The sequence below is a fragment of the Saimiri boliviensis genome, chromosome 7, assembly GCF_048565385.1.
Source record: "Saimiri boliviensis isolate mSaiBol1 chromosome 7, mSaiBol1.pri, whole genome shotgun sequence".
NCBI classification, from domain to species: Eukaryota; Metazoa; Chordata; class Mammalia; order Primates; family Cebidae; genus Saimiri; species Saimiri boliviensis.
Genome location: NC_133455.1, coordinates 124,365,393 through 124,384,229, shown reverse-complemented (window position 1 = coordinate 124,384,229; position 18,837 = coordinate 124,365,393). Strand labels below are relative to the sequence as shown.

Below are 18,837 nucleotides of genomic sequence, written 5' to 3'. Positions count from 1 at the left end.
CAACTGCAGGGCTGTCTTCCTATGCTCTTTTTCAAAGCAGTGTCTCTGCTGCCAAGAGCAGGTTTGTCTGTCTCCTGGAGACAGCGGTTGTCAAGCCCTGAGAGAACAGCAAGCATGTCAAAAATAGCAGCGCCAGCAGACTGCGTGGCTGCAATTTCCTTTTGAAATGTCGGCTTTGCTCTCACCAAAGAGCCAGGGTCTGTCTGCGTTCCTTGCAGCCTGCAGCAGAAGCTGCTTAAGATTCCAAAAGGTTTTCTAGGAGGAGGCAAAGTATATCTGCTGAGTCTCGTGACCGAGGAATGAGGAATTCTCTTTAGGGTAACAATGATGAGATTGGAGTTGGGTTTAAAAAATATATTTTTTCTTAATAAATCCCAGCAGGGTTAGGCCCCAGACAGGTCCAGTGATAGCCAAGGTTAGATCAGTGTGAATGATGCTTTCTGTAGGGCAGCAAAACCTTTCCTCTTTTGTTCTGAAAATTAGGAAGTCACTCTCCTGTTGTTACTATGTGCCTCAAACCCCACAGCCCCGTTGATAACCCTTCAAAGGCGGCCGTTGATAGGTTTCCACTCCCCCCTTTAAGGTACCCAGTGAAGACCAAGGGGCAGGGTGAAATACTCTCTCCAGTTCCGAGCAAAGGGATGTGAAAAACATGACAAACCCCGAAGAGACCTCAAGCCCAGAACAGAAAAGTGGTTCATCAGGAGACCTGGCAAGATGAGACGCTAAGAGCCCGTCTGTCTTTCTTCCCCACGGCCAGTGTCTGGGAAGATCCCTCTCCCGGCCAATTGCCAAGCTCCAGACCTTATTCTGCCATGAGCTAGCAACCCGAGGCAAAATAGGAAGTGAGGCAGAGAGGAACTCCTACCACCTAGTAAATGCATTTCTTTTCCTCCTCTAAGTGACCGTGACAAGGAAGATTGGAGCACACTTTCCTTCCCACGGCAATAACATGCAGTCAAAACCCATGTGAGCTGGGATGGCAGCTCCAGCCAGATTGTCCTGGGAGGACCACGCTCTCTGGGAATCTATCTTGGAACGTATGTCGAGTTGCAGGCAGACGGAATGCCGCAAGCGAGGGCTCAGCCAGCGGACAGCAGGAATGATAAGCCGCAGGACTGGCTGGTGCATCTGAGGAAAGCAGCAAGGGGAGGGAAGGGAGGGATGCGGGGGGCGGGACACGAGGTGAAGATGGCCAAGAGGAGAGCAGTCTGGGAGAGAAGCATTGAAAGGCTCAGTAAGACAAATGCAGGCTGTTCCCTCCCACTTCCTTTGTTTACCCAAAGCACCAGAGACCTCTGAGACCCCCTCGTAGGGCAGTTAAGCATCAGTGACCACTGTAGGGGTGTGTGGGGAGGGGGCAGGGAAAATAAAACCTTTATGTACCCACAAAACAGTAAAATTCAAAAATAAAATAATAACCAGAGTCAATAAATAAATAAAACCTTGGCCCCTACGCTATTAAGGAATTCTGAGTTTATAAGTGCAGGGATTTAGTGGGGTTTTGGGTTTATGGGAACTTTTCTTGGAGTTTTTTGTTTTGTTTTGTTTTTGCCAACAAAATGTAAGTTCCTTGGGCAAGCTAAAGACCGTATAATGAATAAGGAATAATGTTCAACATATATATTATAGTTCAATGTATGCTAATTATGCCCTGCACTTACTTAAAAAAAAATGGCATGCCATATCTTTAGAGGAAACAAATGAAAAAAGCATGTAAACCTCGCAACAATTTGATGTCAAAATGAAGCACGCGTGCACACACACACACACGTGCACACACATGTGTACACACGCGTGCACACACGCACACACACACCAGTTCATGGTATTGTGCGTGGATAGCAAGGATCAGCTGCATGTGAGCTCGAAAGGATCCCCATGTGGCAGAAGAAAAAAACTGTCATTCTATTCTAGATATTGTCTGGTCCATTTTTAGACATGCTAAACTTCTAGATTTATAAAACCAACCCGTTCTCCTAGCCCAGATACAAAACTCCCAGATTATTAGATTCATTGCTTTCTCTTTTTTTTTCCCCACAATTCAATGATTTGGGGATTCAATTTTTAGCGTTGTATGATTATTATCACAATCCTGTTTAGAGCATTTCTATTACCCCCTAAAAGTTACCTGGGGCCAATAGTAATAGCACAACCTTCAACCCCCTAGGGGCCCCCCAGGCGGTCCCGATGTCCTGCTGCAGGTGGGAGCTAGCCCAAGCTCTAAGACTTCTAGCAAGGGGTCCATCAATTCTCTCTGGGGACTGGCTGGTGAATCGTAATCCTCCTGTCAAGGAGTATTTCCTGCACCTTGCACCACTGAGATTTATGTCCTTTCCTTTTGTTCTGCCTTCAGTACCTGAGAGAGACAGCCAGATGCTAACAAAACCTTCAAGTGAATTAAGGCCAGTTCTAAGGCCATCTCTGAGCTAAGGCTTTTTCCATGCTAACTCCCACCTTATGCCTGCCTCCTAAGCCCGCTTTTCTCTGTTTATTTGACTGTTTATACTGTTCCTCTGTCTTTGACCTCTCTGCCAGCCTTCTGAGGTTAGGGATCCTGAGGTGGTCCAGGGCTACTCAGCAGAGGATTCATCTGAGACTTCTCAGGGTCATTCTTTCCCTCCCAGCCTGCCTTCTCTCATTTATCCTTGCAGGTTCAGGACATTTCTGAGAGACATTTTTCTAAGCCCACGGCAGTCTCATCTTGCTTGGCAGGTGTAGGACTTGCCCTCAAGAGGTGAGCATGGCAGGAAAGAATGGCAGTGAGAAGTCAGGAAAAAGCAGAATCCTCCTGCTGTAGACAGACCTTAGCGAGCACGGCTGTCCTAGAGTTCAACGTGCAAGTTCAAGGTTGACGCTAACCTTCTAGGTGTTCCCAGCCGCTAACAAGGTGCAGAGAGGGAGAAAGATAGGCAGGAAGACACACACAGAAGGAAGAAGAGAGTAAAACAAAGGGGTAAACCAGAAGGAAGAAAGCTAGAGAAGGGGGCAGAGACAGTAAGAATGAAAAGAAGGTAAGGGGGAAATGCACAGATAAAGAGCGACGTTTTAAAGAGGCCAACAGCATCAAGGGGACAGAAACAGAGGAAAAGGAAACTGAAGCTGATAGAGTCAAAGAAAAGTACACAGAAAAATTGAGGTAGCCCCTGAGGGAAGGGGAAAGAAAAACTTGCATCTCTCCAGATGCGTGCTCCCCCACCTTCTCTCTCTCCCCACCCCATTCTAATTTTGCCTGCAGGATTGAGCCAAAAATGAAATTCCCCTCCAGTAGAACCTACCTCACCTGCAAAGGCGGCCAGCTATCCCTCCTCGCTTCTTGGGGATGAATATCCCGTGTCTCAGGCTGAGGCTGGCAGTTCCAGGAAGTCCTCTGGGAGCTCTTGCCGGCTTGAGTCAAGTGTGGCAACGGCTTGGACCCTTCCTTTCCTGGTGTCTGTGAATCACCCCCCCAGCTGTCCAGGCAACACAGGGTGCATATTCTCTTGGTGCTCAGGATACAAAATCCAAATAAAGAGGCTCAGGGTCAGAGAAGCATCACTTGATAAAATTCTTCCCAGAAACTAGGTCGAGCTATAGCCTCTCAGTTTTTCTTCGATGTCTTAAGAAGAAAGATCTTTGAGATTCCTCCCAGGAGCTAGAAAGACTGCTCCCGGGGAAGAAGAAATTGCAATTCTTCGTCTCTCGTGGAGGTGAGAAGAGCCTGTGTGTGCGGAGACGGGAACTCCATGATACCTAAGACTGTTACCACTCCTGGTGTGGCCCAGCCTGGCTGCCACTCCAAGGATAAGTTGTCCCCTCGAAGGACTTCCCTCGGCAGCCCGAAAAAATTAATATTGATGTTGGTTTAACTGGGCAGTTGCTTAACATTCAATTTCTGAAGAATCAGGAGTAAGACGAGGCAGCTTCAGTGACTGGGTGGGGAAACTAGGAAGGAAAGTCCAGACAGGAAGCTTTGGGGCTTCCTCCTCATTTTCCAAAAGTCCCACATCCCTGTCCCGGCACTCCCAGCCCCTAAACCACTATGTGGGAGGTGCTCCCATTTGAGAAGCTGGGAAGATGTAGTCCCCTGGTCTCCCTGGATGCCCAAAGCAGAAGATAGAGAGAACAGTCTGGAAGGTTGCTACGGCAACCAGAGTCCCTGGTGAGCTGGGCTCTCCACAAACCCTTTCAGGCGTGCTCTGACTTGAAAAAGAAATGTTTTCTCAGGGATGGTGATGAGGATGATTGCATACACATATACAGAGATACATGCATATATGTCCCAACCTTTACCCTCGGCTAGGGGCTTCCCTTCTGCCTCTGGAATGGGCTCTTCTCCTCTTCCCCCAGATAGCCAGCAGGAATGAGAGAGGTTTTGGAAAACTCGCACTTTCTGACCTCAGAGCAGGTTTTTGCATCATAAACACCTGTGTCTTCTGCTGTATTTCAGGCATGGAGAAGCCAAGTACCCAGTCAAGGTGACCTCCAGCCATGGAAGGATCCCCCTGAATACATCTAAAGAGAACCCTCCTGTCTGAAGGGTAAGAAGAAAGGCTGAGGAACTCAGTCCAAGAGGCCAAGGAGGGATTTAGGGAGCTAATGCTCCCTAATGCCTATTCTTAGGCTTGGGATCCCAGGCAGGAACTCAGGAGGAAGGCCTTGCCTGTGGGGTACAGGGAGAACTAAAAATCAAATCCGTGACTAAGATTCACACATTTGCATAGCAATGTCCCCAGCTTCCCAAGCATGCCCCGTGAGGTAGGGAGGGGAAGACAGTAATGTTCCCATTTAATGGGTGGGTAAACTGAGGCACAAAGAGGGACTGTGGACCCAAGTTACCCTGTAAAGCTGGGGCAAGATCGAGATTTAGATCTGGCACTCATAGAAGCCACACTGCCTCTCAAGCAAACCCTCGTAAGGCTGTCCTATTGTAAGTTGCTCTTCGAGAAAATAATTTTTTTAAAAAAATTATCATCAGAGTCTGAAAGCATAGATATAAAATTAAAAGCATGTTAACAGTCCTTTCAGTTTCAGAACTGCACCCAAAAGATCTCAGAACAGTACATCACAGTTTATCAAAGGCAAAAAACAAATGGCAATGTTATTGAGAGAGAAAAGAGTGGAGGTGGGCAGGTGGACAGATGGCAGTGGTCTCAAAATGAGAGAAAATGGCTTAGATCAAGTGGGAACGCCACCACGTCACCTTACCAGTGAGAGCAGGTCAAATGCAGCTCCAAGGGGCAGAGCAGGCAAGTGTTTGCTTGACTCAGCAAAAAAGCCTCTTAGAGTGAGGCTGTTGGCAAAGGAGTAATGCTTGTTCCTTATTCTAAACCACGTATTTGATGCCCACAAAATGGAAAGAAACCCATGCTGCTACCCAATGTCTGGGGCTTTAAGCTGGAGTTTGCTTGAGGAAGCCTTCAACAGCAATCCTAAATCCTATTCCCAGGAAGCAAGGTACAGGGCTAGAGAAAACTTGGGGGAAAGGCTGCCATCTGCAACAGGATTCCTCTGCCCTTTTGAGAAAACAGTATCTGTTTAAGTGGCACCTTGCTTCAGATTGTGGTCAAGCCAGTTGCTTGACTCTATTCAGACCCTCCTCCTGACTCTGCTTCCCTTTCTCCAGTTCTTCTGCTCAGGAAGGTACTTGCACAAAAAGAGGGTGTAGCTCTGAGAAGTAACCTTCCTGGAAGCTGGAGAGTCAGGAGATCAGAGTGGGGAGGACCCAACATTGACCAGACACTAGTGCCTCTTGGGCTGGGGCACACCTTGGAAAATCCATTGGCCCCTTTGGTCCTGGGCTAACCCCTGTGTCCTCCAAGTGGTAAAATTTGATTGTATTTTCTCTAATTCCATCCAAGTTTAGAAATGAAAAACGTATTTTGAGGCTATGCAAATAAAGACTCTACCAAGGGTCATCTGCAGGATGCCCAGCGGGTGTTATGGAGCACTGGGATAACAGCAAGGTGAGTACCGCTTCTGTCCTCCAGCTTCTTCCAGTTACCAAGTGGCCTGAAGCTAGGAAACACACATGACCCAAAGCAAAGGACACTAAGGAGAGAACAAAGACTCAGGTATGGCCGGCTTCCATCCTGTTGACATTGCTGTTCTAGAGATATTACAAGTCCCAGACATGAAAAATCAGTCTTGAGGGAAGGTCAGACCTGAATGTATATCTCATCTATGTGACAGAAGATGGGCATGATTGGGTGGCACCGTTGGAATTTCAAAAATGTCACTTAGACGGATTAACCTTGAATGCTGCAGGGATGAAGCAACAAGGTTGATAGTCCAGGTATTTGGTCCTGGATGCCAGGTAGTGGATGTAGGGGACAGAGTCAAGAAGTCAACTGAAGCTGGAGTAGTGAAAAGAAGAAGGAAGCCTAAGAGACTGTTAGCTCAGTGCTCCCGTCCTGCAGGCCCTGCCCGCATGGGTCAGACCTCGGTGAGCATTCTTTTCTCTGCATAGGCCCGGTGTGGAGTAGGAAGGTAGCTGGGTCTCCGTTCCCGGTTAGGCTCGGGGAAGTCACTCTTGCCAAGTCCGTTGTCAGTTGCCTTCATGTCGGGCGCAGGCTGCCCACAAGTGACGTGGGTATACTGGCCTTGCTCCTCCTGCTCCGTCTCCCGGTGGTAGAAGTAGTTGAAGTTGGAGACGATGACCGGCACGGGCAGGGCGATGGTGAGGACCCCGGCGATGGCACACAGCGAGCCCACGATCTTGCCCCCCACAGTCATAGGGTACATGTCCCCGTACCCTACAGTGGTCATTGTAACCACCGCCCACCAGAAAGCATCCGGGATGCTGGGAAAGAGTGAATCGTCATCGTCAGCCTCCGCGAAGTAGACGGCACTGGAGAAGAGGATGACCCCGATGAAGAGGAAGAAGATGAGCAGCCCCAGCTCCCTCATGGAGGCCTGCAAGGTCTTGCCCAGGATCTGCAGCCCCTTGGAGTGGCGGGAGAGCTTGAAGATGCGGAACACCCGGACCAGGCGGATGACTCTGAGGATGGCCAGGGACATGGCCTGCTGCCCATTCTGGCTGCCTCCCCCGCTGGCTGACTGCTGCTCCTGCTGCTGCACCAGCTCAGTGCCCAGGGTGATGAAGTAGGGAAAGATGGCCACCAAGTCAATGATGTTCATGATGTTTCGGAAGAAGGCCGGCTTGCTGGGGCAGGCGGAGAAACGCACCAGGAGCTCAAAAGTGAACCAGACAATGCACAGGGTCTCCACCAGAAAGAAGGGGTCTGTAAAGAAGGAGCCCCCAAGAGTACTGAGTGAGGACGAGCCCCCGGTCCCCATTTCCCCAGGGGTGATGCCATGATGAAATGTGTAGGAATCCTCTTCATCCTCTTCTTCCTCCTGACTCCCCCTGGAAACTGGGGAGACGCGGCTCACATCACCACCGTTCCCTCCACCTCGACCATCTACACGGAACTGGGGCAAGGTCTCCAGGCAAAAGATGACGATGGAGATGAGAATGACCAACACGGAGACGATGGCGATGCCCCTGGCGGGCCCCGAGCTCTCCGGGTACTCGAAGAGCAGCCACACCTGGCGCTGGAAGGGCTGGGAGGGCAGCGGCTTCTCGTCCTCGCCACCCTCGGGCAGGCAGCCCTCGTCCTCCCGGAAGGCCGCCAGAGCCTCGTCCCCGAGCTGGTAGAAGCGGATCTCCTCCAGGAAAATGTCCAGGGGCACGTTGACCGGCCTCCGCAGGCGGCCCCCCGACTGGTAGTAGTAGAGGATGGCGTCGAAGCTGGGCCGGTTGCGGTCGAAGAAGTACTCGTTCCTCAGGGGGTCGAAGAAGCGGACCCGGCGGCCAGGGTCTCCGAGCAGCGTGTCGGGAAACAGCGACAGGGTGCGCAATTGTGTCTCAAAGCGCAGCCCGGAGATATTGATCACCAGCCGCTCGCTACTACAGCAGCCCCCGCCCGCGCCGGCCTCCGGGAAGTCTCCCGCATCCTGCTGCTCCCCCTCCTGCCCGCGGACCTCCCCCGGCGCCGCCAGTGTAAGGGATTTCTCCGATCTCATGTCCCCTCGGTGGTGCGCTCCCCGCCGCTAGGACGGCGCCCACGACACCACCTCTGGAGTGCGGCACCCGCTCCCCAGCTCCCGGCTGCGCCCTCTCTTTAGGGTGGGGCTCGCGCTCCTCCCGGTTCGCGGTCTGACCTGGCTGTCGGGTCCGTGAGCCCTGAAGCCCCGTCCCCGCAAGGCTGGGTCTGGGGGGAGGTGACCTGGGCGCAGGGATTTGGCTCTGTGCTTCCCGTCACCCGCGCCCCGGAGCTAGAGCTTACTGGGATGCCCGGAACCGCACACAGGCGCGAGTCAAACTGGCTGCCCGAAAAGACGCGTGGCTTCGCCCCCAGAGGTGCCTGAGACCCAGCTCCGGAACGCAGGGGTCCGCCCTCCAGCCGGTCTAGCTATTCCCAGTCCCCGCTGCGCTCCTCCAGCCGCTCAGGACCCCCGGCTCCCGTTGGTACCGAAGCGCCAGATGCGCCTCCCTCCGGCTCGGCAAAGACTCCTGGCTGTGCTCGGCCTCCGCCCTGCGTCCACCGCTGGGCTGGGTCCGGCCAAGGTCGCAGTTCCGGCCGCCACAGACGCCACCTCCTCCCGGGGAGCCGCGCCGCAGGCCTCGCACAGGGCCCTGGGCTGCCCCGGCGCCCTGGCGCGGGGACCCACCTCCCCGCGGCTCAAGGCTTCGCTGCCGCCGCCGCAGCTGCAGCGGCTCGGCTCTCCGCTCTGCCCTTCCTTCCCAACACACACTCTCCAAGTGACGTGGCAGGCCCCGCCTGCTGCCCCCTCCCACCCCACTCCCACATCACACCCCTCGCCCAGCCAGGGGCTGCCGCGAGCCAGGGCGCCATGGAAATAGACGCACACTTGCCTCACCAGTAAGCTTTCCCGCGCTCTCCTGGCACGCCTCTCCCTTTCACACGTTCACATTCACGCCCCCCTCCACAAGCGCCGGCACCCTAATACCACACCCCCTCCACCCCCGCAATTGGCTTTTCTCATTTCGGTTTACCGAGTTGACCTGCGCAGTGTATTTCATCAATAAGAAGACACACCCCGCCCCACCACACGATACAGAGCACTGTGCATCCACTCATCCAGAAATCTAAAGAAAACATTAAATCATATATTCTGTCTTTAGGAAGACCCGTTTGCCAACCTCTCCAGCATCTACAGGAAAAAAAAAAAAAAATAGAGGAAGTATTTTTGAGATGTCTTGAGAGCTTCCAATTTAAATTCCAATAAAATTCTCCCTCTACCTTTGCAAGCCTAGGAGGGTGAGGCTGCAATTCTCCGAGAATTGCAAAGGGATGGTAGAGAAAGGGTGGCAAGTCGATGAATTCCTTTCCCATCAGAAGTTTTCCAGGCGGAGTCCTGGGAGCCTGAGGCAACAGCTCCAGTGAGGAAGGAGCCAGAAGATGGAAGCACCTCAGAGACACTGCAGCCCAGGACACAGGGCACCCTGGGGATCCTTTGCTTCCAGCCACCCCCAGGGGATGCATCTGGAATTTCTGCTTATTGGGCAACCCCCAAAAAGGGAGAAGAGGGCGAGTGGAAAAGGGGTATGTAAGAGTGTTGATTGAAAAAATAATAGCTACATTTACTGGGCATTGAATACCTGCCAGAAAGATGTCCTCTGCTGGTAGGCCACGTTACAACAAAGATCCCTTTGGCAGTATTTGAGTAGGGCAGCACTTGTTGTTAGGGACCAGTTGACTCTCCCGAACTCTCCAGCAAGAAGGGAATAAGAATGGTTTTCCATTCATTTCTGTCTTTCTTCACCAGACCAGACAAGTTGGGGTCTGGTAGGGGAAGACTCAACTGATCTTTTCAGACTGACAGTTCCAGGTAGGGTTGACATTTGCTTCTCTGTGCCTCGGTTTCCTCTTTTCTGGCTGGCTGTAGCCAAAATAAATTGGCTGACAACTACAAGGTGTTTTTGTGTAGCTTCTGGTGCATATTATTAGATCATTAGTATGCATTCGTTGAGGTTAGTGATGAGAATGACACACAAAGGTGCCCTTAAACCGCAAGTTGCCTCTGAGGGTTCTTTGTACTGCACGGAGTATTTTAAAACCGCAGTGGTTCTCAGCAGCATTCACTGTCAGAGGGCTGGAGAAAAGAGAGAACCAGGGCTCCTGGATGTGTCGGGAAGGGGTCAGGGGTTGAGTGGGTAAGAAAGATGCTGGCTTTAGAACTCACTGCGTGCTCATTCTTCAGTCTTTCTCCTGGCCAGTTGAGCCAGGCAACAGCCTCTGCTCCCCTTCTATGCTTGTACAGCTGATTTCTGGTACCAATACCCTGTGGACTTTTTTGATCCCCCAGGATAAAAATCAAAAGAGATCACAGCATAAAGCAGCAAAGAGAAGATTTTTTATGAAAGCTTATGGATGTGAGAAAGCAAACACCAAGAAAGGAAGTGGGCTGCTCTCCAAAGTCAAGGTGTGGGTTTCCTTTGTGGGGATCTGCAGTAAGGGGAAGTCAGGGCATGTAGGGGTGAGGTTTTTCTGGCGCATATGTGGTGGTTTAACACGCTGCTTCATACAACATATGTGTCATCAGCATCTGAAATCTACACCTCTGGGCATGAGTTTTAGTTTTAAAATAAAGAAAAGTTCACAATGAGGTGAAAGTTAAGCCTAGCTAGGCACGCAGAGCCTCAGGAAGGTCCCTAGTTCCTAAACCAAGGAGTTAATTAATTTGTGGGGAGTGGCTTCTTGGGCCTCTGATGCTGCCCGGCTGGGAGTTACAGCTTGAGTAAGGGGCATTTGTTCTTTTTCCTCCAAGCCACATCACAACAGGAAAGCAGCCAGCTTGCCCGTCTCATGCATCTCCACTCCATTCTCTCACCTTGCGTGTCTCAGTGAAGTGAGAGAACGCAAGTACACGGAGTCATCCAGAGGAGTTTTCTCACTCACAGGCTATGTCAATAAGCAATTTAGACGCCACACAAAAGTTGCTCTGTTTTAAAAAAAAAAAGTTTGAAATAAAAGAAAAAGAAACCAACAACAAATACAATATAGAAGATACTCTTTACCTTCATCCAGTCACCTCTCATGATTTTATGAGTCATACACTGACTAACCCACGATTCTTTCTGGTTTTGTTTTCAGAATGTGTAACGAATGATTCGTCTGTAGGTTTGTTTTCATCATTGCCAGTCTTATTCACGAGATTGTCAACTAGGTCAATAAGTCTTCAAAACCAACCCTGGCAAAGCATGGGCTGGCATCTGCATTCTGCAGAAGAGTACACGCCCTGATAAGGTGTCAAGAACCTCCTCCATTTGAGTATCCCGTGGGTTAAGCCTGGCTGGGCTGCCTGCCACCCTACGGGCAGAGCTGATGTTCCATGGTTACCTTCACATCAAGCATGAGGTTGTGCCCCAAGAGAGGTTTCACTGTGCCCGGGGAGGTTCCCCTGAGAAGGAAAAGCCATGAGCAAATTCATGAATCAGAGTTCTGTTTTTAGTTGTTTTGTGAAATAGACTCATTTCTTAGTTTAAGAAAAACCCTATGCCTAGATCACTTCTCCCAAGTGTCTGTTGAGTACAATCACACCTTCAGAAATGCCAGTTTCCAGGTGAAGGAAGACACAACTCTATCCATAGACACTGCCAAGTGGCTTCCAGAGGCAGGTGATTGCTTCCCCAGCATTCACCAAGCACCAGTTTCATACCAGCACAGATTTTGATGTTATTTTTTGTGGATTTATCTAGACTCAGATGTTTACCATGGTCATAGCGGTCATTCATTTACTTTAAAAGTATTTATTGAGCAGCTACTGGGTGCCAGCATGGTGTCAGGTGCTGAGAATTTAGCAGTGATCTACACAAAATATCTGCTTTGATAATCATACATTTTCATGCAATAAATAAATTACATTCTAGACAGAAAATGTTTACAGTAGACAATAAGGAAGATATTTCCAAATTGCAGTAAATGCTTTGAGGAGGATAAATGGGATACCATGTCAGAAATGAACCTGGGGACTCAATTTTGCAAGGGTGACTGGAAAAGTTCCCTCTGAAGAGGTGGTATTTCAACTGACAATCAAAAGAGGAGAATGGAGCCTGGCACAGTGGCTCACGCCTGTAATCACAGCACTTTGGGAGGCGGAAGCAGGTGGATCGCCTGAGGTTAGGAATTCAAGACCCACTTGGCCAACATGCCGAAACTCTGTCTCTACTAATAATACAGAAATTTTCTGGGTATCGTGGCAGGTTCCTGTAATCCTAGCTACTCAGGAGGTTGAGGCAGGAGAATTGTTTTAACCTGGGAGGTGAAGGTTGCAGTGACCCAAGATTGTGCCACTGCACTCCAGCCTGGGTGACAGAGCAAGACTCTGTCAAATAAATAAATAAATAAATAAAGCAAGCCACAGTGCCAAAAGCACAGAAGAGCATTCTGGACTGCCAAGTGCAAAAGCCCTGAGCTAGAAAGGTCGTGGATGTTCAAGGTCGTAAAGAAGGTCCTGTGCTGGGTGTAGAACGGGCAAGGAAAAGGGAGGTGCAAGATTAAGACTGAAGAATTAAAAAAAAAAAAAAAGACTGAAGAATTAGCTAGGGTACCATCTTATAGGGTGAGGTGTTCAGTTTTTATCTTAAGGGTGGTATGAAGCCAATGATGGTTTTCAAGCAGAGGAGAAATGTGATGTGATTTACTTGGAGGCTGTGAGGGGAATGAATTATGAAGAGGTAGAAGAAGAAATAGAAAGATCAGAAAATTGCAGTCGTCTGAAGAAAAGACGACGTTGACTTGGGCCAGAGAAAGGAAGAGTGGAGAGGAGGTGAGAGGAACTGAGGAGGTACGTTTAGAATATGGAATCAGCAGGAATTGGTCACCGATAGAACATGAGAAATAAGCAGCCAATGCCAGGTTCGAGCAACTAGGTAGGTAGGTGTTGCCCTTTACTAAGAAAGAGAGGACAAGGGGTTAAACAAGTTGGGATGTGTCAAGACCTCACCTTTAGATGTATTAAATTGGAGAGGCAAATTACACATGCAAATGCAGACATCAAGGAGGTAGTTATTTATTCAGGTCTGGAATATGAACAAGAAATTTACGATTTATGAATTTAAAACATCTAGAAAGATATAAATTCATGGCAGTAAGTTCTTTTGGAGAAACAGAATACGGACAATGAAGAGAAATGACCAGAACCGAGTCCCTCACAGCAGTCCTCAATCTACCGATCAAGGTCAGGAGAAAGGGCAACTGGCAAAGGAGGCTGAGGGGTTGTAAGTGAGGTCAAAGGAAAGCCAAGAGACAGGGAGGCCCCGGAAACCAACAGCCGCGACTAGACCCCAAGGGCGCCATCCTCCTGGGGCCACGATGGTCTTCCAGTGGCACACATGATCTACAGCAGGTCAGAAGCATGTCGGGGGCATCCATGGGAAGAAGCACCTAAGGATGGATGTACACGCCCGACAAGATGAGCACAGATAACATGACGCATCATGTGATAACCATTTGTATTCTGACCTCTCCCGCAGGCTCTAAAATATACCTGTTCCAGGCATATAAGTGATCATGAATGATCTATCTGCCAGGTTTTACATTTTTACTTTGCTCTAAGTGTGTGTGTGTGTGTGTGTGTGTGTGTGTGTGTGTGTACACACCTGCGCACACGCCTGCACTGTCATCACTCTGGTAATAGGATCCCTGAAGTTTTCCTCTTTCTCTGTGTAACTCTGGGAATGGTTCTCCTCCTGGCCCTGTCACCCACAGGGCTCTGGCTGTGAGGATGGGGTGGCGAGTGATCAGCTCCCTTACCTCTTCCTGAGAGGACACAGCAACGTAACGCTTGTGCACAAGCACACACACACACCCTCCCTAGGACAACCCACCCCACTCTTGAGCTTTCCATTGTGGAATCCAAATCACTCAGAGCCAGTGAGAAGCAGGGGTGCTGAGTCTGACCCCGTGTCCCTCTTCTCACTGTCTCACTCTGGATGAGGCTCTGCCCTCACCCTTCAGTTCTTCGTGGAAGAACTGGAAGAACATAGAAGCCCCTCTGTCCACACACAGCATTCCGCCCGGCCCAAACCCCTTCTTCTGGTTCCCTCGTTCACCCTTTTCCCCAGGGCCTGGGTCTTGTTGACGCTTCTTAACCTCCTCCTACTTTTTCTGCTGGAGTGAGAAGACAGCTTTGAATCCTGATGAAAAAAAGGGAGAAAAATGGATGTTTGGGTAATTCTATACTTTGCAGCCAATTTTTGCTATTTTCCTTTTGTTTCCCTCCCTCTGCGCGCGCGCACGCGCGCGCACACACACACACACACACACACACACACACACACACAAATTTGGTCATCTGAGTGTTACGTTAAAAAGAAATCAGATATCTTGAACTTTGAGGGTTAATTTTCTGCAGTAGCACCCACTGGTTCCAGAAACTAATTGATGTGCCCTGCTGACACCTGAGAGCACAACACTTCGGCCTGAAGTTCCCTTATGTTAATTTAGTCTCTGGATGCACTGTGGCCATTTCCCTCCTCCTGGGCTTCCCCTGTAAGCACGTGGATGGAGTTGGGGGGACAAATGCGAACACATATGCTCTACAGAAGCACTATTTATAATTAGCTGCTTTGTCCAATTTTTAATGAGGATGATGATGTCGATTACAAAGTAGTGGTGGTGATGATGATGTTCCATAATTCACTAGAGAAAAATCTCCCAGCTTTCACTTGAGTGAAGCTGTATATTAGAAAAGAAACGCATTAGACGTCTGTACCACACCAATCAACAGCCTCAGGAAATTACTATCCATGCCAAGAAATAAATCTGTAACGAACTCCTTATCCTCCGGGGAGTCTCCCAAGAGAGCTTGTTAGTATCCTAAGTTTGCAGTCTGCATCTTCATCCAATTCCCTTCCTGTGATAATCATTAATGCTGTTTTCCAAATGTCTCCAGCTCTCTACTTTTCAGGAACAGGGAGAATTTTACTCTCTCACTCATTAGTGGCTGTGTGGTACCAGGCAAGTAGTTCTGGACAGTGAGTTATAAGCAGATGTGATGCGTGTCACTTCTAAACCAAAATATTTAATTCCTCATGGGAAAGCCCCCAGAGCTTTTTTCATGCCAGTCACAATGACCAGCTTTATTCAAGATGGTGGCTGCTCTGTCAGACTGAGGTGTGTTCCAGGTGGGTGGCAGGAAGCTTGGCCTCCAGCTGAAGCAATAGTAGCATGAGTGAGAAACAAACCCTTATTGCTCTAATCCTCTGGTTATTCGGGGATCGATTTGTTCCCATAGCAGAATCAAGCCCATCCAAACTGAAGTAAGTAGCTACTGAAAGTAAAAGCTTAAAACTTGTGACATTGGTTCTGTGGCCGGATGACAGACATTGAAGAAACTTTGTAGGAGGCCATTGCAGGCAATCCATGTTACAAATGGAAAAAATTTGGAAACCTGTCACCTGTGATAACTTAGAAGGCAGATGATATGCCTAAAATCTTGCGTATCTAGGAAGAAGGTTGAAAAACAGCTTGTTATATTGTATGGTGGCCACTGTTGGCTGCATGTGACAGTGTGGTACAAGATATTGATGAGTTCAGAAAAGATCTGGCCAATTAGCAAGCAGAGATGAAATGGACAGGAGAGAGTTCAGAAAGGTGGGGATTTTCAGGGTAGACAGAGTCAGCTGCTTCTCATTCCACAAAGAAGTAAACAAAACTTAAAAGCTCTTTATACAAGATAAATTGATGAGTACTTCCGCTCATGCCATGAAACAAATCAAGCATAGGGCAGTCATGTCCATCATCAGTTCCTCTGAATGGAATAAATCATCTTAGGGCAAAAGTTTAATTGAAGTTATTGTTTCCAAAATTAATGAACTGGGCAAATTGGCTCAGGTAAGAGAGAGAAAAAAATAAGTCTAAAGCTATAACATCCCACAGATGATATATAGATCCAAGTTACTGCTGTTCGTTTCACATTGAGAAGAACCATGGCTCCCACAGGCAAAATACACTTACTTATTCCCTAAGGAAGATAACCCCAAAGTCCTGCCCAGTTTCAGTATCAAGCTGAAATGCTAGGTTCTCTACTAGTACAGTAGTTTTGTCACTGTTTTTGTTGTTGTTGTTGTTGTTTTGAGATGTAGTCTCCCTCTGTCACTCAGGCTGGAGTGCAATGGCGCCATCTCAGCTCACTGCAACCTCTGCCTCCCAGGTTCAAGCTATTCTCCTGCCTCAGCCTCCTGAGTAGCTGGGATTACAGGCACGCGCCACCACGCCTGGCTATTTTTTTTTGTATTATTAGTAGAGATGGGGTTTCACCATATTGGCCAGGCTGATCTTGAACTTCTGGCCTCGTGATCCGCCTGCCTTGGCCTCCCAAAGTGCTGGGATTACCGGTGTGAGCCACTGCACCCAGCCTGTAGTTTTTATGTTTTTATATTTAAGAGTGACATGTTCTAGTCTCTACATCAGTTTTGAATATGGATTTCTGTAATTCAGAGACTTAGAAACAAAAAAGACAAATTATCTGACTCTATCCCATAGCACAACATACAGAGGCTCATTTAGAATAGGATAACTGTGGGATAACTGTAACCATGGGTGTGGTTACTGGTTACTAGCATGTAGTTCTGCCTTAAACACATAGAAAAAGCCTAGGAAGACTTTTTTATTGCATTTTAGGTTTTGGGGTACATGTGAAGAACATGCAAGATTGCTGCATAGGTACACACATGGCAGTGTGATTCGCTGCCTTCCTCCCCTTCACCTATATCTGACATTTCTCCCCATGCTATCTCTCCCCACCTCCCCACCCCCCTGTTCTTCCCCCATTTTCCCCCAACAGACCCCAGTGTGTAGTGCTCCCCTCCCTGTGTCCACGTGTTCTCATTGTTCAACATCCGCCTATGAGTGAGAACATGCGGTGTTTGATTCTCTGCTCTTGTGTCAGTTTGCTGAGAATGATGGTTTCCAGGTTCATCCATGTCCCCACAAAGGACACGAACTCATCTTTTTTGATGGCTGCATAATATTCCATGGTGTATATGTGCCACATTTTCCCTGTCCAGTCTATCATCGATGGGCATTTGGGTTGGTTCCAGGTCTTTGCTATTGTAAACAGTGCTGCAATGAACATTCGTGTGCGTGTGTCCTTATAGTAGAATGATTTATAATCCTTTGGATATATACCCAGTAATGGGATTGCTGGGTCAAATGGAATTTCTATTTCTAGGTCCTTAAGGAAGAAGATTTTAAGACAGTCATCCTGCCAAAGAAACTGTGACCTGGACAAAACCATTCATGACTTTTCAAGATGTAAAGTACCGTTGAACCCCTAAATTATTATGGACAAGAAGCTGTCCAATAAACCTGCTCAATATCATCTGCAATTTCCATCTCTGATAGGAACAAGGAAAGCAACAGAAAGAAGACCTTCCAGAGGGAGAAGTCATGGGCAGAGAACCCTGGGCTGGGATCTCCTCCCAGGCAGCCGAATGAGGGTCGAATTCTGTTTCACAGGATTTCAGCATCGTTACAGACCAGTGCCTGCCGTGCTTCGCCCGTCTTCCCCATTCCTGAATGGGAATATCGATTGCAGTTATCCCACTTCGAATGAATCGTTTCTTGTCTTGTAGGAGAGAAAAGATTACTTATCTTTTTGGAGCTTAAGTCTCAGCATGGAAACTATCCACATTCACAGCTGATGTGGACATTAGAAATGTGGCTCACTAATGTGAAAACTACACTGTTACACACCACAAGAGACCCTAGCATTTCAGCTTGACACCAGGACTGGGTAGCACTTTTAGGCTGTCTTCTTTCGGGAGTACCTAAGTGTATTTTGCCTGGAGGAGACAAACATTTTGTGACCCTAATGCCAGACAATGATAGCCATTGCTGCTATTTGACAGACATTTCCAGCCTTTTCACCTTCAGGGTGCATGGTAAGATTGCAGCCTTCTTGGTTTTCATATGGTTGGGTGAAGGTCACGTGACTGGTCCCAGCTGATAAGTTGTGCTGTGTGTCATATCTGGCCTGCAGCATTTAATTGCCAGTGCTCTTTTCTTCCGCCGAAATGATCCATAGCACTTGGGAAGGTAGTAACACCATCAGCCTACAACCCAGATTGAAAGACACAGACGCTGGGCAGGGTGGCTCACACCTGTAATCCCAGCACTTTGGGAGGCTGAGGCGGGCAGATCACGAGGTCAAGAGTTAGAGACAATCCAGCATAGTGAAACTCCATCTCTACGAAAAATACAAAAAGTTAGCCAGGCATGCTGGCAGGTGCCTGTAATCCCAGCTCCTTGGGAGGCTGAGACAGGAGAATTGCTTGAACCCAGAAGGCAGAGGTTGTAGTGAGCCGAGATTGCACCATTACACTCCAGCCCGAGTGACAGAGTGAGATTCCGTCTCAAAAAGAAAAAAGAAAGACATAGAGCAGAACCCTAAGAATGCCATTAATGGCTATGTAGTCTGAGAATTAAATAGTCCTTTGCTGTAACCCACTAAGCTCTGTGGACTGTTTGCTGCTGTAGCCTAACCCTGTCTCTCCTGACCAGTATGCCTGCCTGCATTCCTACTTGGAAGATAAATACAACAGTATGGCTGTGAAAAGAGAATTGAACATGGATCATGAAATTAAGTTCAAAAGCCTTTGTCCAACTTTTTCATTCTTCCTGTTGCTTACTTCTCCTCCTATCACAGCTTTCTGTAGAGATCTTCACTTGGTTTATATTGAACTGGTGTGAACTTTTGTCCATTTTCTCAGCTAACTCTACCACTGAAATGATAGCAACCTGCTATCTCTCTGGTGTCCTATCTGCATCTCCAAAGGGGTCATGGGCAGTGGCTAAGTGTTCATGATAAAATGTTGTAATTTTC

General features: G+C 48.5%; 1 protein-coding gene and 1 long non-coding RNA gene across 3 annotated transcripts in view; one reads left to right on the top strand and one right to left on the bottom strand.

The window, feature by feature from the left end:
• Nucleotides 1-8,876, bottom strand: part of KCNA6 (potassium voltage-gated channel subfamily A member 6) — a 40,064-nt gene extending 31,188 nt beyond the window's left edge. The window contains exon 1 of one of the 2 annotated variants that reach the window (XM_010330026.3): nucleotides 3,279-8,876. In XM_010330026.3, the coding sequence (XP_010328328.1) occupies nucleotides 6,415-8,007 (1,593 nt within the window). In that variant the 5' untranslated portion in view covers nucleotides 8,008-8,876 and the 3' untranslated portion in view covers nucleotides 3,279-6,414. The remainder of the gene's footprint in view (nucleotides 1-3,278) is intronic. The other variant, XM_003942180.4, reaches the window with a different exon arrangement.
• LOC120360782 (uncharacterized) overlaps nucleotides 1-18,457 on the top strand; it is a 31,309-nt gene extending 12,852 nt beyond the window's left edge. Inside the window, exons 6-7 of the long non-coding RNA XR_012518621.1 lie at nucleotides 903-5,945; nucleotides 17,185-18,457. This is a non-coding gene — a long non-coding RNA (uncharacterized LOC120360782). The remainder of the gene's footprint in view (nucleotides 1-902; nucleotides 5,946-17,184) is intronic.
• The last annotated feature ends 380 nt before the right edge of the window (nucleotides 18,458-18,837 follow it).